The sequence below is a fragment of the Pezoporus wallicus genome, unplaced genomic scaffold, assembly GCF_028554395.1.
Source record: "Pezoporus wallicus isolate ANWC-B61680 ecotype Strahan unplaced genomic scaffold, APGP_CSIRO_Pwel_v1 contig_3817, whole genome shotgun sequence".
NCBI classification, from domain to species: domain Eukaryota; kingdom Metazoa; phylum Chordata; class Aves; order Psittaciformes; family Psittacidae; genus Pezoporus; species Pezoporus wallicus.
The window spans coordinates 3293758-3319494 of NW_026635157.1; the positions used below are offsets into that span (position 1 = coordinate 3293758).

The window sequence follows — 25737 nt, forward strand, 5'->3', positions numbered from 1 at the left end:
CCAAAATGCAATGGTATTCTCAAACAATGACATAGGATCCAGAAATGTTAGCATCATTCAGTTTAAAAGCTCGGATTTCACTGGTGGGTAAGCCCAGAAATCAACAGCCCAAATGGAAGATTTTGTTTTGATTTAGAAAATCAATTGGGCTCCTATCTCACCAAAGTACAGACTCAAGAGCTGTTTTTCCTAGAGATCTTAGTCCACAGAAGCACTTAATCAGGGCTTAACTTTAAGGAAGTGAGTGATCTTACTGACTTCAGTGGATGATTCACATTTGTAAAATTGAGATACTTAAACATTCTATTCAAGTGGTCTCCATCCAGCAAGGGAAAAAAATTGCTGATGTTGCATTTCCATAATAAAATCGTGTAAGGCATTCTTGAGATAGAGATGTGATGGTTTGAAATCCTTTTGTTTACACATTGCCAGAAGAAATGCATTAAATTGCCAGCGATTAGTGGCTGCTAAAGAACGGATTTTAATTAAAAGGTAGACTGTGTCACTCCCTACATGTTTTAGGCCATGATCTGTTGGTGTAAAACGTGTTTTTTTAAAGTTCTTTATGACCAGCTAAAATAAAATTATTATGCTCACCTCCAAGCTTTACACCTAACAGAGCCTGGCTTATCAGCTGGATATCTACTATCATAGTTTACATATTACATTTGTGTCTGAAGTGTCAATATTATGTAATAAAGAAAACACTACTATGTTATAGTTATACGTTGACCACATAAGGGTTCTCTTAAAAACAAAATCCCATTACTATAGCTCCAAACACCAAGCTAAAGCGTAAAGCTAAAGCTCTGAGCTGGCTGCTTACTTTTCTGTGATCTGATTTATGCCTTATTGAAATCAATTAAAAGATTTGCACTGACTGCAGAATGATTTCGATTGGATGTTTAACTAATAAAAGAAGCGATAATTTAATAAAAGCCCCATACTTCTCTCTTTTTTCCTCATTAAATCTAATGCCAATGTAAAAGGAGGAGATTGAGAATTACAGTGAATTTGACAATTGTTTCATCAAACTGCACAGTTGAATTTAAACATAAAGCACAACAACAAAAATGGTGGTTTGTGGGTTTTTTTGTATGTAGGGATTTTTCAGACTCTTGTGGCTACCCAGGTCAGATGCAACAGACTCTTGAATCTCTGACTGGATTTTTATCTCACAAAAAAATTAAAGATTTCTCCCAGTATCCCTAAAATAACACCTTGGGGCTGTTACCATATTGGTTTATTTTCTGTATCTCTCTTTAGCATTATTCTGTGTATAAGAGCCACTGCTCCAACCAAATGGAAGGATAGCTGCCATATTGCTGGGAAAGCCACATCGCTACCATGGGATTGAGCTACCCACGGACGGCCTGCAGGGTCTCTTCTGATGTTGTAGCCAATGGAGTAAACAAATTGCCAACAGTAAGTTTAGAAAATGATGTTGCTTATCCTGGAAAGGGATCCCAGACTCCCAGAGTTTATAATTTGCTAGGAAAAAGGCAAAAGAAAGAAACCATGCTTGGATAACATTGGTTTATAGAAAATAATTAAATCAAAGAAACAATAAAAATGGAACTGAAGTTGAAACCATGCACTTGCGATATCAAATATCAATGCAATCATTTTGAAGCAGATAATATGCATGGCAATTAGAGCTTTTTTACATTATATTATAATAAATTCATAATTCATGCATACAATGAGAGCTTTTGGAATGGAGCATTTGAATTTAACAAACACTACCACTCATCATCTGAGCAAAGATGGCAAAAGGAATCTCAACATTATTTGCAATCTAAAAAAATTGAACCATGGTTTTTGCTTTGTGTTGTGCTTCCCTTGCACAGACTGCAGTGCCTTCTGTCTGCTTTAGGGTGTGGCATCTGCCATTGGGGAGGAAAAACTGGCATGTGTCGCCTTTTATAGCAGACTGATTTCATTGTGCTGAGGGCCTCTATTTTATAGCTTCTTAGTTCCAATCTTGTAGCCGAGTTGCTGAAACAAATGGGAAGAAAGGAGTTAGTAGTATAAACTCTTCATTTTAAAGCTTCATTCTTTTCTTCTTTCCCAGGGAAAACATTTCAAAGTAAATCTTTGTTAAACTTTGCAGGCTATTTTCCTGACCAGAAGGAGTTGCAGAGCATGTCAGGAAGTATTCCATCCGCAGACGGGGAGCTATCAGCACATCTTATCGGATTTTAGATATATTTATTTTTGCTTGAATATAAATGTCTTGAAGTATAAATGTGTAATTGATTTTATATTTTATTTTAGAGTACACATGTAAATAAATACACTCCAGGAGACATCTATATTTATATTTGCATATGAAAGACTTCAAAAAATCAACTTATGTGGCTTAATGTGTATAATTAGCGTGTATTTGAATATAGAAAGGAAGAAAATCCAGGAGAAAATGTCAAAAAGGCTCACTAACAAAGATCTAGTATTCTCTTGGCAAAAGCTGATGAATGATTTGGCATGAATTCATCTTACAGTTCTGTTATTCTCTCTCCTACAAAGATGATATACCCCTTTCTAGCAGTTTGCATAGAATTGCAATTTGTTGTTGTTACAGCCTGTAATGACCCTTGGGTATGCACCTGATTCCCCCCAGTAGAATTACTCACCATTTTTTCCCCCGCTCTGTGTTTTTCTACTAGCCATATAACATTTTTGCACTTGCAAACGGTACCAAAAAAAAAAAAAAGAGAAATACAATTGTAACAGCAGTATTAGCAAGATGTACTTGACAAGCACCAAGACTTTTCAAAAGTAACTCCATCATGGAAATCAGACTACTTCTGACTTTTCAGACAGAAATAAAATTAATAGACACTGAAATCACACTGTTCATACATTTATCAATAATCTTTGCATGTAATGCAACATTATAACATGAAATTTCTGCTCTTAAATGCCTTCACAGTGGATTCAAAAAAGCCTACCTACTCATGACAGCATCTGTTGTGATAGGCTGCATTTTTTTTCTACCATTATTACTGAATCTCAGATTTAAATTTCCATTTTGAAATTTGCAAACGTGCTTGCCTTAAGCCTTAACAGAGCGCATAAATAAATTCATTTAAAACAGTGTGGTTTAGACCGTTACTATATTGAAAACATTCACTAATATTCCAGTTTGATATATTCATAGCCAAGTATTTAATCTCCCATATGCTTTCATTAGTTGAAGGTAGTGTGCAACTATTACCTTTTCTTCTACTAGGGTATCGTTTGTATTAAGATAGTTCTAAAAACCCCTTCGAACCATTCTGAAAGATGGTTAAAAAATGTAGGGCAGCAGCAGCAGCTTTCCATTCGGAGCAAGAGTTACATGGATTACATATTTTGGGTTTTGTGTTACTACGTTTTCATGAGTGTCTTGTGTGTACTGGAAATTATATTGTTTGGGGAAACAATTATGGGACCGAAAATGCCTCACTCTCCTTGATCAGTCTGTTGATCTGCAAATAAGTACACAGAACATATTGAAAACAGCCCTATATATAAAGGCATCATTAGTGCAAATGACCGTTAGAATTTGGAGACAGCTGGACAATATGGACAACTGCAAAGATGCTACCGCTGCAGAATTTTAGGTTAAATTTTATATTTCGTTTGCAGACGGTTATAAATCTTGGGACACACACACACACACACACACACACACACCAAACTGGAAAGAAAACACCAAATTATTTTCCCGTGAGATGGCAAACGTTTCCCTGCCCTCGGAGCACAACGAGGCGCCTTCTGACCATGACATACGGGGCTAGGGGGCAACTTGCGGTGCCCGAAAGTTTGGCAGTTCCGCCTCCTCCAACACACCTGGACGCGGGAGCACCGCGTTTGCGGGCGTCCCGTCGCCTCTGTCCCGCCACAGCGGCCCCGCGAGGCTGCGCCGCCGGCGGCACCCCTGGCTCCTGCTCGCCCCCACACGCTGAGGCCCGCCGGGACCCTTCTCCTCCAAGCAACCCCCGCGCGAGTTGGGCCTGCGGCTGCCCCCTCGGCGGGGCCCGCTGGACACGCACATGAGTGGCACCCGGTCAGAGGCAGCGACGGGGCCGCGCTCCCCCCGCCCGCAGCCCGCCGCGCTCCTGACGGCGGCCCGGAGCGGGAGCCGGCGCCATGCGGAGTCCAGTCCGCGTTTTGCGAGTGCGCGGGCGCGCTCGGGGCGGAGGGGGCGATGTCTGTCGGCGCTGGCTCCCTCGCTCGCTCGCTCGCTCATGCCATGCTGGGCCAGCGCGGCTCCGCCAGACGTGTGTTCACCCATATCCGGGTTAGGGAGGAAAGGAGGGGGGGAAAAGAGGGGGGGGGGGGGAAAGGGGAAAAAGTTTCATTTAAACCTGAACAAAAAACTTTCAACATGAAATCACACAGCGGGAACAGGCGCGGACCGTAAGGAGTTCTTACCATTTCTAATCTCAAACACGGACTCGGGGAGGGAAATCTCTGTATCTCGGTGCGTGCGGAGCGGTCCGCAGGGGATACTCTTGGCTCAGTCAAGTCCCTGCCCCGGCCGCTTCTTTTTCTGCCCCTCTCCGCGCCCTCCCCCACTTCTGCTCCCCCCCCCCCCCCCCCCTTCTGGGGGTGAGGGTCGATATTTTCTTCTTTTGTTGTTTGGTTAGCTTTTTTTTTGTTTTAGTAGTTAGTAGTATCAGCATAATTTCTCCGGACTCGCAATGTTGCGATGATCATGGCCGCGCAAGTCGCAGCGGCTCCGGCTGGTGCGAACAACAAGGGCAAAGCCCCGAGCCTGCCGGGCGGCCTGGGCCCGGATCAGGGCCCAGGGGTGGCCGGGGCCGCCGCTACTGCCGCTCCTGGGCCTGGCCCCGCGCTGGGGGTCGTTGAAGGGAGTCCGGCCGGCGGCAGCGTGAATAATTTAGATCACCATCTCCTCCACCACCACAGTGAGCCGCTGAACATGGCCAATAACGCGGCTCCCGCCGCTGCCGCCGGTAACAACAACAACAACGCCAGCGGCGGCTGCTTCTCCTCAGAGCCGGCTCTGAAGGAAGGTGGAAGCTCCTCGGCGTTATCTTCATCTTCTTCGTCTCCTTCCTCCTCCTCCTCCTCCTCCTCCAACCCGGGCTCGGCTATGGAGACGGGGCTGCTCCCCAACCACAAGCTGAAGAGCGTCGGAGGCGATCACCCCGCCGCGCCTCCCCACCACCACCACCACCACCACCATGCCCACCACCCGCATCACCATGCCCACCACCACCATGCCCACCACCCGCACCACCACCACCATGCACTACAGCAGCAGCTAAATCAATTCCCGCCGCCGCCGCCGCAGCAGCCGCCGCCTCAGCACCATCCCGTGCAGAATAACAACAGCAGCCTCGGCGGCGGCGGCGGCAGCGGCAGCAACAACAACGGCGGTGGCGGTGGCGGCGCTGCTCAGCCCAGTGCAGACATGGAGCAGCAGCAACATGGAGGAAAAGACAGTGTTTTGGGCGCTCAGGCCGAGCCCCCCCAGCAGCAGCAGCAAATGCTGAATAAAGGCGCCGACGAGGAGGAGATGCCCGGCAAGATGGGCGAGCCCATCGGCGGCCGCTACGATCACCCCGGCTTGGGACCCCTGGGCGGACAGCAGCAGCCCCAGCAGCCGCCCCCGAGCGCTGGGAGCGGCGGCGGCGGCCTCGGAGGCGGCGGGAGCGGGGGAGGCGGCGGCGGCGGCCCCTCCGCGGTGGGTGTCTCGGAGTTCAATAGCTATTATGGCAACGCTGCCCCTGCCCCTGCCAGCAGCGCTACGGCGAGCCGCGCCGGGCCTTGCTTTGATCAACATGGCGGACAACAAAGCCCCGGGATGGGGATAATGCACCCCACGGCGGCCCCCAACAGCATGGACCCCCTGCAAAACTCCCACGAAGGTTACCCCAACAGCCAGTACAACCACTACTCGGGCTACGGCCGCGGCCCCGGCGGCGGCGCGGGCGGCGGCGCGGGAGCTGTGGCGGCAGCGGGCGCCGGAGCAGGCGGCGGCGGCTACGGGAGCTCCGCGGCGGGCTACGGGGTGCTGAGCTCCCCGCGGCAGCCGGGCGGCGGCATGATGATGGGCCCCGGCGGCGGGGCCGGCCTCGGCAAGGCTGCTGCCGGCGCGGCGGCGGCGGCCGGCGGCTTCGCGCGGTTCTCCGGACAGAACCAGCACCCGTCCGGGGCCACCCCTACCTTGAACCAGCTGCTCACATCCCCCAGCCCCATGATGCGGAGCTACGGCAGCAGCTACCCCGACTACAGCAGCCCCAGCGCCCCGCCGCAGCCCCAGCCCCAGGCAGCGGCGGCCGCCCCGGGAAGCCAGCAGGCAGCGGCGGGCATGGGCATGGGCAAGGACATGGGCGCCCAGTACGGAGCGGCGAACCCGGCCTGGGCAGCGGCGCAACAAAGGAGTCACCCGGCGATGAGCCCCGGGAGCACCGGTCAGGCCATCAGCAGGACCCAGGTAACCCCTGCTCCCCATCGCTGGTGGCTCCGCGCCGTTCGTGTCGGGGTCGCAGTTTCTTTATAATTCACTTTTTCTTCCTCTCCCCCTCCCCCCCAACCGCCTCTCCTTAAAAAAAAAAAAATCTTGATTTTCTTTTTCTTTTTTTTTTTCTTTTTTTCTCCGGGCCAGTTCTGCTTCTCAGTGCCTCCGCAGCAAGGGAGAGCGGCGCACAATGCGCGGCCCCGCCGGGGCCAGGGGTAGCGGAGCGCGGCTCTGGCTGCCGAAACCAGGCTGCTCTCAGACCCGCTTCATATTTTTGCTCCTTCGTTCCGCAGGCAGCAGCGGTGGGACGCGGGGCCCGGGGACAAGCGGCTCGGGACGGGGCCGGGTTTGGTCAAGGGGCTGCCGGGCCCGGGGGATACAGTCCATTATCGTTCACGGAGCCTTTTGCTGTATTTTATTTTTTTTTTTTTTCTTCGTCCTTTCCTCCCCCCCCCCCCCTCCCCCTCCGTCTCTGTTTTTAACCTGTTATTTTTTGTTCGGGCAGAACCCATTGCGCGCTCTTAGCAAAGTAGTTTGTCCCTGGCGGAGTTACCGCAGTGAGATCCGCGCAGCGCGCCCGGGATCGTTGTGTTTTTTTTTTTTTTTTTTTTTTTTTTCCCCTTCCCGATGGGAAGAGCGCGCGCACGCGTGTGTGCGCGCGTGTGCCCGCGCCTCCGTCCGCGCGGCGCGGTGCGGGGTGCCTGGGGCCGGTGACCTTACGGGGGACTTGCCCCACCAGCGTTATCGCGCGTGGGTGCGCAGAACTACGTTTGTGTCCCCGAACACACGCGGAAATCCAAACGGGAGGGGGAAGGGTGGACGGGAGAGGGTGGCAGCGAAGAAAAATAAAGAGAAGGAAAAGTCCTTGGCGTCGGTAAAACGCGCACGGGCACCGGGCTGGCCGCCACAGCCACACGCACCCCCTTGTACCCCCCGCCCGGTAACTCCGCCGATCGATCGATGAGTGGATGGATCGATAGATGGGCGCGATGATCGCGGCCGGCGGACCGCTGCGCAGCGCCTTTCCGGTGCATTGCGGGGAGCCGGCGTTCCGGGAGGCCGGTTCCCGCTGTAGGGCCGGTGCTGAACGAGGAGCGGCCGGGTCTCCTCCGCCAGGTTCGGAATTTGAATTGTGGAGGTAAACTGGCTGCACCGTCTCCAGACAGCTGCCTCCGAGTTGACATCTAATCTGCCATCTGATTGGCTCCCCGCTCGCCATTGGGCACCTCGCGCCGCTGATGTAAATAGAAGTGCCGAGCGGCGCAGTCACACGAACCCCCGCCGCAAATAACACCGGGCAGCCGCGCCGCCCGGCCGGGGGGAGCAGCCCCTCCGCCCGCTCCGGCTCCAGCACCAGCTCCGGCCCTACCGGCCATCGGCGCCTTCAGGGCCCAGGGCAGGCCCTCGCCTTTTCCCCCCTTCCCTTCCTTTCTTCCTCCCTCCCTCTTGCAGTTCGGTTCCATGGCGTGCTTTTTCTGGGCATTGTTTTATTTATTCTTTCAGATTATTAATTCCTAGCTAATTGGAGGCGGTAGGGGAGTACCTAGCAATAACAGGGCTTGGGTGAGGGTTTGGGATTTCAAGGTGTGCTCGTGCCTCTGAACGTGTTTTGTAACGTTGCAGCTTATGGATATTATGCAAGGGATTAGTTTCTTACTTTATTTTTTTTTTATATAAATAATCCGGATGCTAGTTCCATTACATTCCTTTTACCTTGATACCTAACCTGTGCATGCCTTTTAAAAACATCATCTCGTTTGCGTGTGGCTGCTGTAGGTGAGAAGACGCCGCGTATTGTACAAAGATGGGGAAAAGGAGTCGTTCTGCCAGAGGTTGCGTTTGTCTCATTTCTGCAGCACATCCAGATATTCGGGGGGAAAATGCGCTTTTGGGTTTGAATTGTGTGTAGAGGACTTAAAGAAGCATCGGGAGTTGTTGATCTCATTATTTTTTTTCTACACAAATGTGACATTAGGCTTGAATTCTCAGTAGAGAAGTGAATTGTGTTAAATGGAGTAGTGCATTAGGATTTTATGGGTTTCTTTTCCCTTCGACAAGATCTTTCTATTAAGAACTGTTAAATCTTTTAATAGCTTTTAACAACAAGGACTGGCAGGAACAAATGCAGGCGTATGCTTTTGGGATCCTCAAAGGCTGGATCTTTCCATAAAGTAATAAGCAGAATCTAGAGAAAACACCATTTAATGTGGTAATTGGTGTATTAATCCTGAAAAAAAATAATGCTAGAAACCCTGGATGGGCTGAATGTATGTGTGTTTGTCTACTTCCAGCAGACCACTCCTGTCACGTTTTTAGTTTTTGTTCCATTTCTTTTCTGTTTCTTCTAGGGAAGTAAGATTTTTCTTTTTTTATGAGTGTTATTCTTACCTTTTTTAATTTGCACTGGTAAAAGGGTCACTGCAAGCCATAAGGTAATGAGGCCTTGTATCCTATACCTTTAGTAATTAATTTTAAAAGATTTGCATTGTCTGATTGGTTTTGAACACAGCTAGTTTGGAATTAATGGCTTTAAAAGCTCGGAAAATTGTTGGCAGATAGACATAGTACATGTTAGTTTAGAGCACTATTCCTTTACAGCAGAAATTGTTTAAAGTATTTTATTTTTATTGGAGGAGTGAGAGTAAATTCATTATGTCCTCAGTATGACCCTTAGAAATACTTCCTTCTATGTATGGGTTTATGTGCTCTCTCACAGTTTTTTTTTTTGTGTGTGTGTGTGCCATAAGAATTAAGATGCAGCTTAGAAAGAATATTCTGGCAAGGGCATAATTTGATTTTTTTAAAATTATTTTCCTTAAAATAATTCTCATAAAGGCAAGTTGTCAGGGTTCCTTATGTTATGATATTTCCATCTAACCAGTAAGTGATTAAGGAATTTTGTTATATTTTAAATTAATATTTTTTTAATGTGTAAAATAGGTTGTGTCAAATAAAAGATATAACTTACAGAACACTTCTTTCATTTTTTTTTAATGCCCATGTGTCACTTTCCATGTATGTTGTGTCATTATGTAGAGAAATTAGTTACTTTTTGAAAGAGAAAACCATAATGTTCAGTCCAGCATTTGAACAGGAGGCTTTTTTTTTTTAATAATCATCTCTGTGTGTACTCTCTATATGTGTATGTGCACATTAGAATATACTCACTTGTGATATATCTTTGGAAAGCAGATGATAATTTAACCCTACACCTGTAAGAAACTGTCGGGCTGCTAACAGAGAACAAGGACCTTCAGTAGGCTACAATATCTGAGATACTTGTTGAGGAAATTGTTGCCTCAGCATGGGTAATTTCTATAATATGCAGAACTGTGGCGTCCCAATCTGCCTTGACTTCTGTGCTTGTCCAGCCTATTAAATTAAGAAAATTTTGTTTCCATTTCATTTATTCACCTTATCCGATCGTGAGACAAGATGTAAGCTTGAAAAGGAGGCCTCTTGTTTCTGAAGAAACACACGTTTTCAAAGCAGATGGATATAGCTCATGCAGGTATATTGATTTGATTGTGGAGGAGACATGTGATGCTGGTACAGTACCTTCTCATTCAGTCATTTTGATTATTAAGTCCTTGACATTGTACAGCTATTTAGGCTCCTGAAGCTGCTTTTATGCTTCTGATTTGTCCTGCCATTTCTTAACACATTAGCTGGCCTCTGTGTGTGTGCTTTATACACTTTGTTCTTCTTTGTGCACACATGCAAGATTTACCCACACCTACAGACAAAGAGAGAACCTGGGTCTTTTCAGGAGTACCTGTATAGCAAGTGTTAGGAAAAATTCTGTCTAGCCACTCTGAATTAATGTGCGTATCAGTCGTTTGGTTTGCAGTGGAGAAACTCTGAATATGTCTGATTCTGCAGCTCTTTCTATGCCAAATAGTTAGCCTGTGTTGGGAGCCCTAAGCCAGGGCTGCAGCATCACGTCCTGTGCCTGAAGGCCATTAAACAGCTGTTAGTGTGGTGAAAAGCTTCTTGATGTCTCAATGGGAGAATAAAATATATTTTTCCCTGTGCATTTTGGAATAAACAGTTTAGTATTCATATAGCTTCTATTTAGAAGTAGCAAATAGCAATATTCTCAGTTAGTAGCATGTATATATATATTACGACCATATATTTGACACTTTGTGGTTTGGTGTTCAGTTATGGGTTTCTGTAGTAGCGCTTATGCCTACATATTGAACAGCAGGACCCTGTGTATGAGATACAATAAAGAAAGAGAGATGCAAGCCTGTCTACTGTATTACTGCCTCCATCGTGTACTGATTCTACAACTAAGCAGTCGATTGCTGTCTTCTTGGCATTCTGATCCAAATCTGTGGGGATGAAAAGGCATGTAATCTGTTGCTAAATTTCCTAGTTACATATGTAATGTGAAATTTTTGAAATTACTAAGTATGGTCTGTTAGGTGATGCTGTTTCATTTTGAAGTAGTGTCTTAGTTAAAACTAGATTAAATTTGTGCAATAAAAATATGCTTGGTTAGCTATTGATCTTTTTCTTTTGCACGTCAAATATTTTATTACAGGTATTTTGACATTCTTCTTGTTAACGTGAGAATGGCAGTAGTTTATTTATCCTTGTGTCCTTAAGATTGTACCTTTGCCCTAACTAGTTGCATTTCAGTACTTTTTCAGAATATGCCATTTATCGGGAGGCTTTGAAGATTCTCTGTGGATTTGTAAAGTAGTGTTGCCACAGTCACTGTGCATGCATGCTCAAGGCTGCAGAATTTCAGTAGCATGTGTTTGTGGTAGGCTAACTTGCTAGAATATATTTTAGAATTGTGATTATTAAGGTACTTGGGGGAAAAAAGTTTCTTTCAATTTTGGGCTATTTACATAGTGCTAAATACATGTTTTGGTAGGACTGAATGAGGACTTTAATTAAACTTAAATTAAAAGTATACCTTAGTGGTTTTCAAATTTGTTTTGAAAACTAGTAATAGAAAGGCGCTACTAAGCAGTGTTGTTTTTGTACTGCTTGGTGCTGAGAGAAGCAAATAAATATGATACATGGAAGTCTTGTGGAGCCAATTGTATTAAAGTAAAATGTATTTTAAGGAAGCCTTGCCTGTTAGTAAATTTAAATATTATTTTTTAGTAAAATTGAAAGCTTTCTCTGCAGTTGATGTGTGTTTTGCCATTCAGATCATAAGGTTACCTTTAGAATTTTTCTGTTATCAATCGTCCCTCTTTGTGCTCACTTTACACACAAACGCGGATGTGCTGGCACCGGGCTGCAGTGCTTGTGTTGCAGGTGGGCCACAGGACTTCTGTTGTTGTACTTCTGTTTTGGGAGTGTGGCAGCCAGTGATCCACCAGGAACACAGGTTGGCTCCAAAAGGACCAAACTCGTCCAGGGCAGTGTCCCACTGCAGTCAAGGAATCTTCAGGGAGGAATGTATCCCAGGATACCAATGTAATTTGTGAACAGTGCATTTTTGGGACAGTAGATGGCTAATTTATACAGGACTACTTTTAACTATCTTTATTTGCTCAGTAACAACATTTTTTATGCTACCTTTCTAGTGTGCTGTGCCCTGGAGTAAGAGATGATTCTTCCTGTTGTACAGGGTGGGGAAACGGAGATACGTAACACACACCTTGCTTTAGACAGGCACACCTTGGCAGAACTGAAAATAGAGTTCTCAGAAATAAATTGGGTCTCAGTGCCATAAACTTCAGCTTTTGCATAAATCCAGTCTTACTGTGAACACACTGTTGTAGGAGAATTTAAGCTTTACGGTCCTCTATTCAGACAACTGAGAAGGCAAATGACTGAGCGAAATGAGGGATTTGTCTGCTGTGTCAATATAGTCACCTTAAACTGAAGGCACCATCATCTAAAATGCAAGTATTCCTTGCACTGTTTTATCATTGCACATGCAATGTCATCTATATAAAGTTACTCGATTTCTCCTAGAAATTAAGCTCTGAGGAAAATTGAGTTGAACAAGTGCCCAGGAGATTTGCTGGTGTTGCAGAACTTGCCTTCTGATGAATACGATGTACAGAGAACAAGTATGTGCTGGGGGTGTGTGGGGGTGCATGCGCAGTCTTCCCTGCTGCCAAGTCCAGTTGTTTTGTGTGGCAGATAAATTGTCTTCATTTCTAAAATGAACAAATTTGAGGCAAAAATCACAATTGTTGTTTCTTGTTTAAAGATTGCTTTTCATAGGGGAATTGTTCTTCCTGCAAGTATGAAGTACCTTTTAGCAAACTTTGTATTCCCTGTATAGGATGCTTATTTCATCTGAAGGCATCTGCAACTATTTAGAAAATTCTGTAACCTGAGATCATTATCCTGTTGATATTATCAAAATGTTTCATTTATGTTTATTAAAATCTGTGTGAAATCTGTGTAAAAGTTTTCAGCGGATGTGATTGAAGCAGTGTTGATGTATCATGCATTTATATTCCATGTGTAGTGGAAATGTTAATTTCCTTACAAACTATGAAGCCAAGTCATGAGCCTGCTCAATTTCTGAATGGGTAGTGGCTAAATTGTGGATGTAAAAGAGTTTGGTGATTCTGCAGTGTGTGTAAGGAATTGCGTTCAGTACGAAGCTATCAAGTTGATCTACTTGCATATTACTTCTTGCATTTGAGTCATGGCGAGTTTATTAACTTATGTCAGAAAGACTGAGCATGTGTAGAAGTATGTAACCTATTTATTAGTTTCCTTTCTCCAGTTTCAAGGACTGTTAGTTTAGTTAATCTTTTGCACCTGAACTTGCCCAGTTGCCAAATGGTGTTCTGCATTTAGGAATTCACTGCTGTGCCTTCTCTTTCCAACCTGCACTGTGGCCTTCTCAGACTTGAAAAGATACTGAATTCAGGTTTGTGATCTGATAATCGCTTATGAAGACATTCATCTGAGTGGTAGGCCATCTGACGCTTCCAGCTGTAGGGCTGTGTTGCTGATCTCTTCCTTCCACCCCCACATCCCCCCCAGTATTTCTTTGACCATTGGGGGTGGGGAAGGAATTTTCTGCCAGTCTTTTTTTTGTTGTTGTTTTGTTTGTTTGTCTGTTTTTTTGATTAGATGTATGTGGGATTTTTGTCTGTTACTTATTTTCTTAACTTGTTCGCTAAAAAATAATCATGAAAATGGGGAAAACTTAATGTATAACTTTTTTTCTTTAAGGGATAGTGTTACTTGTGTTACTAATAGGGTCTTGTAAGCTTCTGCTTTAAACTGTGTTTTTTCAGTGAGAGCTTTGTTTGATACTTACTTTAGGTATCCACTTACTCAAAAAATAAATCTTGGGTAGTAGGGTTTTCTGTTGGGTGTTAGTAATTTTTTTTTTTACCTGTATTAGTTATCAAATGGTTTTGATTCTGTGGAGTTACTGAATCAACTTATTTGCCTTTTGACACCGTGTGGCCAGGTCCACTGAACTTCTGTTGTTGTAGCTGAATACTTAAGTTCAGGGAATTAATTGCATCCCTGACTAATAGCTGTTGTGGCAAACCCCTCTGTATTTAGTTTACCATTGGCGTGATAGTGTGTCTGTGCTGGCAAATTGAGCTTTTATAAGGAGGCTCTCATGAGAGGTTTACAGGTATGGCTGGTAAAGTAGAGGTAACTTGCTGAATTTTCCACAAGGTAGGTGGTTCCACAACATGTTTTGGTTGTGTTTTAAAAGCAGGAAGTGATCTGTGTTATGCAGGTAAGAGGGTTGTCTTGCTGTAGCACAGTCCCTGCTATAGCTGGTTTTCACAGAAGAGCCTGAAGTTTGAGCATGGTTGTTTTCTATTTGTTTGACTGAAGAAAGAAGATTGGTTCAGAAAATCTCAAAAGGAGAGATCCTGTTTTAAAACATAATTGTAGTCATGTGTGCCATTCCCAGTGTGGACATGGCTTAATTTACAGATTGATTGAAGTGGAATAGTACCTTCTTTACACAAGCAGCGAATTCAGCCATGGTAAGTAAATTATGTGACTTCAGGAAAATGGTATTAGTTGGGGATTGGTGAAACAGTTCTGGATAGTTGTCTGCTGACTGCATCATCTAAAGGTTGCTAGTTTCACTGTTGGATGCCTCAGTTTCTCTTTGTTAAAGTAAGGATAATATTTCCCTATTTTTAAAAGTACACCTCAAATAATTAATTACAGTATCATCCAGAATAAATAGGCAGCCTAAATACTTGTTACGTGTCTGCGCTGTGCCTTCCTCTCTGTTTGGATGGGATCTGAGACAAGGTGTTCCCAACACCGATCATGTTATTTAGTTAACTTGTCAGGCTTACTTGTTTGTAAGCAAGGTACTGAAACATCAGCTGTAAAAATTTCTTTTGAAAGCACAAGGACAGGATTTGTAGTTCTTAAATTTTATTCTTTTAAAGTTAAAAATAAAGATAAGGAGGTTTGTTTTGACAGCATCAAAGGAATATGCTGGTTTATTTGCAGCCTTTGATTTGGATGGAATGTATGGAGTTCTGCATTTTTTTTTTTTGTGTAGCAATTCACGTTGTGAATATTTTGGATATTCTGTTTATATGAGGTGGTAGTATTGATGTCTTACTTACAGGCATGATTTATGGAAAATAATTGTGCTTTTGTGATTTTTTTTTTTTTTTTTCTACTTTAATTTACTGTTGCTTGAAATTCCCAAGTCAGGAAAAATGAGTGTGTTCTTTAGAGCTCTTGCTGTTTTAAGATATTTACAGATGGTCATAGATAGAGGCTATTTAAAGAAATATTTCTGGAAAAATACAGGTAGGTACATAGGAGGCTGCTTTAGCTGTGTACAGGCAATAGCAAAATAATTTTACTTGGCAGTTTTACTCCCATTTGACAGCGCTTGTTTTCTATAAACAGAAAGGTAGGCTTCTGCGAGGCAGTGACTTCATGGTGCCCTGTGTTTAGCGGTTGTGAGGAGTGCCAGTAATATATAGATAGCTGTTAGCTGGTTGTATTCCGTTTGGGTAATTGTTTTAAACCAGAGTTATGCTTGACTGAGGAATTTCCAGCGGGCAGAAAGGCTGAACCTGGCGATTGAGGCTTCCTCGGGGAGGGGAGGGAGTGAGCTGCTTTCTGGGGCCGGTTACAAACGTGGTATTTGTAGCGTCTGTAAAAGTTTAACACATGAAGCAAACTAGTTAGCTTGTATAGAGTCACATGATCAAAATATTTTTCCCCTTGCCTCTGCCAGAAGCTATCTATTGCTTTTCAACAATCTCGCTTGTCGGGCAGCAGGCCAGGGTGTGCGAGGCGGCCCCTTACGTGAGCTGCTCCATTCTTCACCTCCCCGGCTGGAGTGCCCTGACCTTCACATATGGAGATTAGCCATGTGCTCCCGCAATTGAAACTTGCTGCCTCAGGAAGAAAGGGGGGTAGTGGTGCTGTGGGTTTTGTCTTTTTTTTTTTTTCTTTTTTTCCCCCTCCCCCCCTTCTTTTTATTCCCCGGGGAATTTGACAGCCATTCATCCCTGACCTGGGCAAAGGTAATGCAAGGAAATTGGACTACAGTGGCATGCGGGAGGGAATGGGAGCATGGGCCCGCAGGTGGGCTGCTGCGGGAGGTGCCGGTGGAAAAGAGAAGTTTGGGGAATATTCTTGTTCATATCAAACGATAGTTCTTGACTGCGTGCCACTGAGCTGCCTTTCAGAGGTTTTCTCCCGTGTGACCCTCTGCCTTCACATCTTCAAAACAACGTTATGTGGAGTGTTGCTAGCGGTTTTCTTTAAGCGATGCTTGGTTTACTATTAATTTTGTAATTTTTGCTAATAAAGAGATGTTCTGTTTGTTTGTCTTGTATTTTGATTTACATATTTTTTTTCTTTTAAATCCTGAAGCTAGCACGTATCACTTGTGCCAGGTTGGGGGGACTACCACAAAACCATTTTTCCTGCTAATAAACTGTAGTAGCTACTGCTTCAGTGATGTTTTGGGGATTTTAAACTTTCTATAGAATACTCTTTTTGTTGTTGAGCATGTGGTATGCAAATACAGGGGAATATAGTATACATAAATACAAAGTATTTTGTTGTGGTTTCCTTTTTTTAAAGCATTAAAAACACATTTTGCTTTTCTAATAAACCCCATAACCAAACCTTTTAATGTTTTGATATAAATAGCAATTACACTAACTGAGATCCAACCACAACTAAAAGAAAACATTTAAAATCATTCAGAAGAACAGTTCCTAACTTAATTGAGCTCTTCCTTTAAAGAGGAGGGGCTGATGGGGCAGCATCCGAAACAAACTCACTTGGGTTTTAGAACAGTCTTCTTGAAGTATTCAATGTGTCAGCATGGTTGCCAGCATTTAAAAATAAAGATTTATCCAAGAATTAATTTGGGATCTGAGGGCTACTGCTGTCTGTGCTGTCAAGAGTTTTATGTGTGAATGCTGGTGACAGTCAGAATGTTTTCTGGATGAATTGAGACCCTCAAAAAGTATTAGATTTAGGGACATGGGCTGGTTGTCTCATACACTGGGATACTAGTTAGGGATTTGGTTGTTAATGAGGAACTTGCCAAACTCAGCACTTCGGGAACTTCAGAGGGATCATCTGCCCCAGGAAGATGTTACATAGCCCCCCCATTCCTCCTTGGGTTCTTCACAGTGCATTTTAATAATACTAGCAATAAGAATAACATGCTTTGTTATTGGGGGAGGGAGGGTGAGTGTTATTTTGCTATAGAGGGTGGTTGGCAGAATGGAGAATGGAAGATTAGTGGAGCCCACTACTTTTTCTGGAGATACTAACACTTTTTGTGTGTCAGCCTTGTTGTGGGATATGATTGCTCAGGGCTCTTCCTCTATATTTTCTTCTGCAGGGAGTTTGAGATTTGTGGATCATTTGCTTCTGTCTTCTTCCCGAATTTACACTACTTTCTTGTATCCAGATGATGTCATCTTTCTTTTTGCCCCTTTGTCTTGTGATACTTCTTTTTCTTTTAAGCTCCCTGAAATTCCTCTTTTTCCAAATCATTGGGTGATGGAAAAACCATTCCTCTTGTCTTCTGCCATTTTACAGTTGCTGGAGAGTAAGTAGTGTGATCACATATACAGGGAGAAAATAGCTTTTGAGTGACTGTGATACCAATCCCTCCCTTTTACTTGCGTTTGTTCCTTTCTGTCCACGAAGGGGTCTGTGCACAAAAGTTGTTGGGGAAGGAGTGACAGCAGGGAAAGTGCCTTTACCAGCCAGCTTCCTGTGTAGGCTCTTCTAGTGACTCATGGTCAAGCTGCATTAAAAAAAAAAAAAAAGGCCATCAAAAACTTGACCAGGCACACAAATCCTGGTGAAGTTTAGCATTTTTATGAGTAGTTATGAGTAGTCACGCAAGTAGTTATCTACTTGCTTGTGCCCTATTTTTTTTTTGGGTTCCTCTAAGTAACAGCAGAGAAAAGAGAAGAAAAGGAAACAAAGGACACAAAACCAAGCTGGAATGTAAATGTTGATGTGCACAGTTTCTTTACTTTTTACCTGGCATGGCAGCTGTAATTAAAAATTTCTATATTTGCTCAAAAGATATTTGAAAAGATGTCAGCATGGAAATTGAAGTATGGTGTTGCTGTGTATGTGAAAAGTGTAGAAAAGACAGGAACTGAGAAGAAACTGTGTGTAATTGTCTGTATTAAGTAATGAATGTGATGTGCTAGATGCAGTCTGTGCAATTTTATAGTACCTGATACTTCATTTCATACATATGTTTTCCTTTTAATTTTCTCTATAGAGAGTAGCAAGCTGCTAGCAATGGTTGTTTGTATTCCGCTGTGTCAAATTTTATTTGGAGGGATGTAGCTAGTTATAGTTGGTGAATGAAGCCTGTTTAAAAAGTTAAAGTTCTGTTGTTCTAGGAAACTACCTTAGGAATTTGAAGAACAAAGGCCAATTTCTTCTTGCATGGTAGTCTCCAAATTCTATTGCTTTGTCTCTAAGAAGATCTAGATGTTTATTTGCAATAATCTTGTTCCCTAAAAAAAAAAAAAATAAAATCTCAGATGTAGCCATGATAGTTACTTGTCGTTTTGGTTTGAAAAAGTTGAGTCTGACTCTACCCTGTTTGTTCCCTCCATCTACTCTGGCTATTAACATTCAGTTTAAATTTTTACTTTGCTCGGGGTTGGTGTTGTCTTGAAGAGATGGAGGAAGAAAGTAGGGGCTTTTTTGTTAAAGGCTGCAGCTGATCATGGCATCATGACAGAAGGTTCAAATAATTAGGATTTCTGATGACATTTTTGCTTTCTTAAGTCCTTTAATTCACATATGGTTGTCTGTTTTATTCGAGCAAGTTGTCTCAGCCAGGGTGCCAGAAGTGGGTGTATATATTCTATTGTAGACTGAAGGAGATGATGAACATGGCTTTTTTTAATTACTGAGGGCTTTCCCCCCTCACTTCTCTCTCCCTCCTGCCTCCTCCCCCCAGAAAAAATGATACTCATCTGATACTGAGCATTCAGTAAATGTTTTGGTGTTTTTAGATTAATGCTTGGGAATAAGCAGGGAGTATTTTTTATTTTTGTTTAATTGAGCTCATTCTTCAGACATTTATCAGATGATCCAAGTGGGTATTCCTCAGAAAGGCAGCTTTTTATTCTTCTTGGCTTTTGAGGATCAGGGGCTGAAACAAAGAGCAAATTGGCAAGAGAAAGGTTGTAACACATAAAAATATAGGAAAATGTGTTGAATTAAATGGGCATGTGCCTTTTGCGTAGATAAGAAGCCAGAATTTCTTCGAGGAAAACCGAAGAAAACTTGAAAAAACTAATTTATTTACCTCTGCATTTTTCTGTAGCCTGTTGTTCTGCTCCTTGGCCACTCTTTTATCGAGTTGTGTATTACTAAAAGATCTTACACCAAAGGGTGACTCTAACGATCATCTGAAGCTGATCTAAGATTTCACTTCTGCTGAAAAGACCAATCCCACCCTTTTATGAGCTCCCTGCTGCTTCCCTTGTGGCCTAAGGTGAGTCCCATCAGCTCACTGATTTGCCTGAAAACTAATCCTGCCAAACAAAACCTGTGAATGGTTATAGCTTTCAGCCAGGTCATTGAGCTGATCTGACTTTCAGCACTTTCCAGCACAGACATAAGGCAAGGGAGAGCCTGGCAAGTTCAGCCGACGGTTAGGGCTAGGGCAGGACAGTCCCTTTCTGGTAGTTGTACAGGTCTGTTATCAGCATAAACTCATCATGAGACTGTATTCTTGAGTGTAAAATCACTCTGCAGATAGACAAATATTTCATTTCTCAGTGTTTCTCTAGAGCAGAGAATCATTGTTATCCTCCTCTTAAAAAGGAAAGAAGCTGACCCAGAGGGTAAAAGAGATTTATATTTTTTTTTCTCACCAAGATGATAATTATACAGAATGTACCGATTGCAGTGGCTAAATAAGCCTTCAGTAGCTTTGAAATACTAGATTTCAAGGGTGGGACTCATCTAACCATATGTATTGTAGGCATTTACACCTGATCTTTTTGTGTCTCTTTGATGGAAAGAAATAGTCATTTCTTGGTGTGAATCATCTCATCTTGAAGTAGACATGTAATGCAGGTCTAATGAATCATGCTGCTAAAGTTACATGTTTTTTCCCTTCACTCTAAAGAAGGTCTAAGCCGATAAGCTCAGGTGCTGATGTCAAAGGGCAAAGTGAAATTAATTTCTTCCGCTACTTGCAGTGTTTGCAAATCATACAGGCAAATGACTCCAGACTTCTGTTGGAGTTCTGGGCTGACTAACCTTCCTCTCATTATCTTGCTAACCCATAAGAACTAATGGTTTTAGTACCCATTTCCTGTTAAGCTTGATACATTTCTTTTTTTATAATACCTATTCAAAGTTTGTCCTGCTGTTCCTTTTCTTTTGATATGTTAAATTTTTGCATGTTTCTTTTCAAGTGTCTTTGTAGGCATGAGGCATACTGGCAAATTTGAAAATATCAGGATGAGCTTCCAGATTAGTTGACCTTAATGCTTAGGTACAAAATTTCCATACAGAGGTGCGAACTCTGGATTTGGAAATAGGGCAGCGGTTTCGTTGCTGCTTCAGTCCATTGAAAACTCTTTGCCCATTGCTGGTACTTCAGCTGTGGTGAAGTGGGTGCTTCTGGAAAGAAGCTGCCATAGTGGTGGTCCTTCATGCCTAGCCCTGGTGCTCTCTGCAGCTTGTAAGCCCTCTTGCTTGTCAGTCCAGGGGTCTGTCTGTGGGGCATCACATAGGGCAGTGAATGCGTTGAGTGCTTTGGCAGGACTGAGGGACTGTGCCGGGCACAGGAAGGAAGGGGCAGCTCGAGGGAGCTAGTGTCTGTGGGAGCAAACAAGGTGTGTTTGGACTGCTATGGGTACATTCCAAAACAAAGCAACAAAACCCAACCTAATGCCGATGGATGAAATTGCTCAGAAATATAGAAGAAAACACGGGGATGCCCGTCCTGCCAAGAGCCCTTTTTGGCAAGGCAATTTTATGCAAAATTATTGAAGAGGAAAAAAGGTATTTTTCAAAAGAGATTTACCTGCACGTCCTGCGAAATGGTTACAGTAATCCTTTATTCTCTCTAGGGTCACTTAACCTTTCTTAGTAGAGTGTTTAAAATGCCTAAACTGAAACATTGTTCCTATTAATAATTTAGCTGACATCTTTGTGGCAGAGTGTCTGCTTTCTACTTTTTGAAGCCTGGTGTAATCACTGTTTCCATTTGCTCCCTTTGTTTTGTAAGGGATCTTTCTGAAACAGTGACAATTTATTTGGCTTACCTTGGGTTTGGAGCTGAGTATCCTCTAAAAAGTTACATGTTTTCAAAAGATTCTGAAGACATTTCTGTAGTTTTATCGTTTGTTTATCTTCTATCGTTCTTTCTTACATTTTGAAGTTCAACTAGTGGTATGGTTTTTAGATGTACTTTTTGCCCTCCAATGTGTACGAGGGGCAGAGGAGGAAGTCTGGCTTCCTCAAGGTTGGCTGAGATGTTTTAACTTCTATAGCAAATGAGGTGAGAATGACATTGTCAGAAGGATAGAGACTAAATTATTGAAGCACTTGACTGTTTAAAGTAGCTGGGGATGTACTGTAAAAGGTGCGAGTCTTAACAGTCAAATGTGTAAACAGCACCTTCCTTATTCCTTCCTTGTACCTGATTTCTCACCACTCGCTTTATATGATGAGAACCTAAATCAGTGTGGGAGATATTGCAGTTGTTCTGAAAGTGTTAGTTTATGATCCCTCCACCAGAAGAATAATCTATTGCCATATAGGATAGCAAAGAGAAAAGCATTTTCAAGAAAGATTAATTGAAGTAATTCATCACTTTAAAATGAAGAAGGTTCATCAAACAAAAATAAAAGCTAAGTATTTTATGTGTGTCTATTGGAATTTGATAACCATTTGTTTTGCTAGAAAATATATGTGGACTGGGCAACCAGTGCTTGTCTACACAAGGAAATTTAATGGTACAACTATGTGCTATAATTATATGCTATAATTATACCAATATAACTCCCTATGGAGACACTCTTATAGCAGAATAAGAGTTTACACGTTTTATCTTACTCTGCTTCCAAAGCATGAAAGCTTAAGTGGGAAAGGGTACTCTTATACTGGAGCAAGTTTCCACACAGAGCTAGTTATATTGGTATAATTATGCATTTTTTTCCCTTCAGTGTAGACAAGTCCCTAGTGCCTTTTCAGCTTTGAACTTTAGTTAAAAATTTCTTGGTTGTGATAAGTGTCTAAGCATTTTCAGAGTATATTTTTATAATGGGACTTGGGTATTTAAACCAATTACTTTGGCCAATTAACAGTATCCTGTGTTGTGGATAACAATAGGATGTAAAAAGAGATCAGAATTTATGTTCCTAGCTGCTTGGGTATATCTGCATTTTTCATTTCCCCCTCTGTGGTTTTACAGGTATCCAGTGTACAATGCAACAGGTGGAGAAGTCTTTGGCTGTCTAATGAATTCTGTGTTGGACACTTTTTGTCTCCTGTTTCTCATTATTTCTCAAGTTTTTTCTGTGCTGTGACTGTAATTGCATATATCTCTGTGGATCACAGAAAGAAGCTTCCTTGATGAAGTTGGAAAAGAAACTCTTCAAAAAATGTGAATTGTTTGGAGAATTGCTGAAATTTATTGATCTTCATCTCAAGACAGTTAGGACCATAACTGACTTTCTAGGCACATATTGTGCAAGGAGTAACTCAGATTGGTTGCAGGGAGAGGAGAGGGTGCAGGTGCATGTGATGTCGTCAGAGGAAGGGTGATGTTTAGAAGGTACGTTTGGTAGGGGTGATTTCTTTATTCTCATTCAGTCAAAAGTGGGTATGTAGAGAGGTATTTACATGGATGTTGCTTTAAGTTGGCCATCTCCTCTGGTTCTCTTTGCTGCTTAAAATATAGCATGTCTCATTCTTCACACCTCCCCCAAAACAGGAATATGTAAACACTTCTTTACAGTATTTTAGCAGTTTCTGCAGATATCAACACAAATTCCTTTTAAATGGTTTTTGTTGTATCTTTTTCACTTCTTAAGAAGTGACTGGTTTGAAAACATACTTTTTCATCCTCTTAATTTTCTTTTGTCAATATTTCTAGTACATATGTAGTGTTATAATGTTCATGTTGTCTCATTGTGTTAGAAATTGAGATTTATGACATCAAATGAAAAGCAAATGGCAGAAACAGAAGTCTTAAAATAAAACAGAGGTGATGTAATAACCTCCAAATCATAGAAGAGCAAGACTGGAGGGGACATCAGGAGGTCATTTAATCCATCCCTTTGCTCTGACACAGGATAGCACAGACCTAAACCATTCATGACAGATGTTGCTCTATCCTGTAGTAGTAGCAGACTGAGCAAAAAGGAATAATTTATGCATATACTTCTACCTGCCCTCCCAAAGCTTTGTGCAAGCTGAACTTGCCATGAAATTGGTGTGAGAGGATATGTGGATTCATACAGGATTATTTCAAGTGTCTGAGTTGTTTCTGGTTTTTGGAAATGTAATGTCTTCTGTCCAAATAGTCTAATGATGTTTGTGTAGTTCTGAGCGTAATGCCAATTTCTAATTTTATCTGGTTGTCTGTTTTTCAGGTGTATTTCTTCCTGAAAAGATTCTTTCTCTGTGTTAGCTTTGTAATGGGTGTCTTATCCTCTTGGGCATTGAGCAGTTTAGTTTAAAAATGTGTAGCATTTTCTTTTCATACTTGACAGTATTTTTGGTGTAGAAATCAGTGCCAGTTTTCCTTTTTTTGTTCAGCTTCTTTCTGTGTGAAACAAAACTAACTACTGGTAGGAGTGTAAAGGGAGAAGGGGAAGAATACATTCAAGAAATCATAGTAGTTGGCAGAAGAGCTGGGTTTAGCTGAAATGCCAGGTTAGATATGAAGTGAATAATGTGGCTTTAAGAAGAATAAATATAATGTACATCTCAGAATTTTACACATGGTATCTGCAGCTCTTTAATCGTAAATTGAAGTTTGCAAATCAGTGTCAGATGAGTAACATCTTTCTAAATTGAACAATACCTAGAACTGGAGTTGCAGATACTCTGTTGCTAAAATGAGTCTTTGGGCTTGTTTGATCTATTTTACCTTTTAGTTATATCAGCTGAGAAACACTTGTCTTTGGCCTAGTCAGAAGAGGTCATTTAGTGCCAGATTATTTTGACAGAATGAACTCTTTTCAGCCCTCATCAGCTGCAGGAAGAGGCTGCTATAAGTTGCAGCCTTGGAGAAAGGAGAAAGATTAAATGTAAATAGACTTAAATTGCTGTTGCCCTCAGAAATGGTTTACTTGGACATATGGGAAAGCTTCCCTATACCTGTACTGCTTCAGTGGCTTTTTTAAGAAGATGGTAATTTCCTCTCTATTTTACCATTTCATCTGATTGTTAATTTTAATTCTGGTTTAGATTTGGTAATTTTAGGAAGTTGGGAATGCTGTATTTTGTGTTGCACCCAAAGGGTGATCATTAATTCTGAGTATCCTATCTAATAAATGAGGTTTTTTGAAGGGTTTTTGGGAAAGCTGTGTTGCTGTTTTCACACGAAGACTGATGTGGGCTCTCTTAAGGACTGGGAAATAGGAGGTGGTCATAGAAGTGGAAAGAAACCAAGAGTTTTCAGGGAGACAGAATTTAAAATAATGGTTTCTGCTGTGGGAGAGGGGAGGAAATTCTATGAATATGGCATAGTCAGGTTTCCTGTTAAATGATGGTTTTGGGATAAGAAATACTGAAGTGGATCGGCTTTCCTGCTTTCATATTTCCCAGACCAGATATGTCTCATATGTTGATTTTTAATTTAATTTTAAATGGTGTGATATTAAAGAAAATTATGGCTGCATATTGAAAACACATGCCTTCTTTGTATAGAACCTGAAAGTTCTGGATACTAGCTATAATAAAACCGTGCACTTAATTCTGAATATCCAGGCTAATATGGTGCAGAGGTTTGATCCCATGATTAATCCTGCTTACATATTTGTGTACTTACCCATGTGCATGTGTTACATGCATGTGTTTCTTTGTGCTGAGATGCTTTAGGATGTTTCATAGTCTGTCAGTGGTTGTGGAAGAATTTGTCCCTTTTATAGTGATTGTGAAAAGAGCAGTGAAAGCGTAGCAACTTTTGCTGGTTTTGAGTGAGAAGTAGGTGAAGGAACTAGGGTTAAAACAGGATTTGACTTGGTTTAAACCCAGGTCAGAGTTTTTTTTTCTGAGTAAACCATAGGGAAATGTGTATTTATATCCAGATATGGTTTTGGAGGTCTGTTACATAGATTTCTTTGGGAGCCATTCCCAAATCTCCATGAATTTTTAAGTTTGTTTAAAACCTGTGGGTATTAGAGCTAATAATCTTTTTTAATCAGTGGAGCTTTTAATTTTCTTGCTACCATTATTGATTTTGCTTACAAATATATTTCTATAATTGCATGTATGTTGATCTCAAGAGCATTTTTTTCTTGTAGATATTAAAGTTTAAATCTGAACAGATCCCTTAATACTTTGAGGTTTTGTCTTGCTGTGTGTCTCTTAGTATGGCTGCTACATGCATTATAGTTCTGGAATTACTCTGTTGCAGGATGTTCTTGCCACCACCACCTTTACAGGGAAATTTACAACTCCTGTAATATTTGTCCTTTTAATTCTAAAATCCAGATGAAGCATAGTCCCAGGAGTGTTGTTTTGCTGTTGAAATGTAATCTTTTTCAGATGATACATGATTTAGTTGGAAACAAATTAGCAGCTATGCATGCCTAAAGAAAGCAATTTAATAAACAAGA

General features: G+C 42.2%; 1 protein-coding gene and 1 long non-coding RNA gene across 11 annotated transcripts in view; one reads left to right on the forward strand and one right to left on the reverse strand.

Moving 5' to 3' along the window:
- Window positions 1-1522: 1522 nt before the first annotated feature.
- LOC130597705 (uncharacterized) lies at window positions 1523-4572 on the reverse strand. Its single transcript, XR_008971851.1, has 2 exons — window positions 4420-4572; window positions 1523-2684 (listed from the first exon to the last, which is right to left on the reverse strand). It is a non-coding gene; the product is annotated as an uncharacterized LOC130597705 (long non-coding RNA).
- A 98-nt stretch (window positions 4573-4670) lies between these two features.
- Window positions 4671-25737, forward strand: part of ARID1B (AT-rich interaction domain 1B) — a 329688-nt gene continuing 308621 nt past the window's right edge. For 8 of the 10 annotated variants that reach the window (XM_057406383.1, XM_057406430.1, XM_057406388.1 and 5 more), the window contains exon 1: window positions 4671-6451. In XM_057406383.1, coding sequence (XP_057262366.1) covers window positions 4697-6451 — 1755 coding nt within the window. In that variant the 5' untranslated portion in view covers window positions 4671-4696. The remainder of the gene's footprint in view (window positions 6452-25737) is intronic. The other 2 variants (XM_057406417.1, XM_057406449.1) reach the window with 1 other exon arrangement.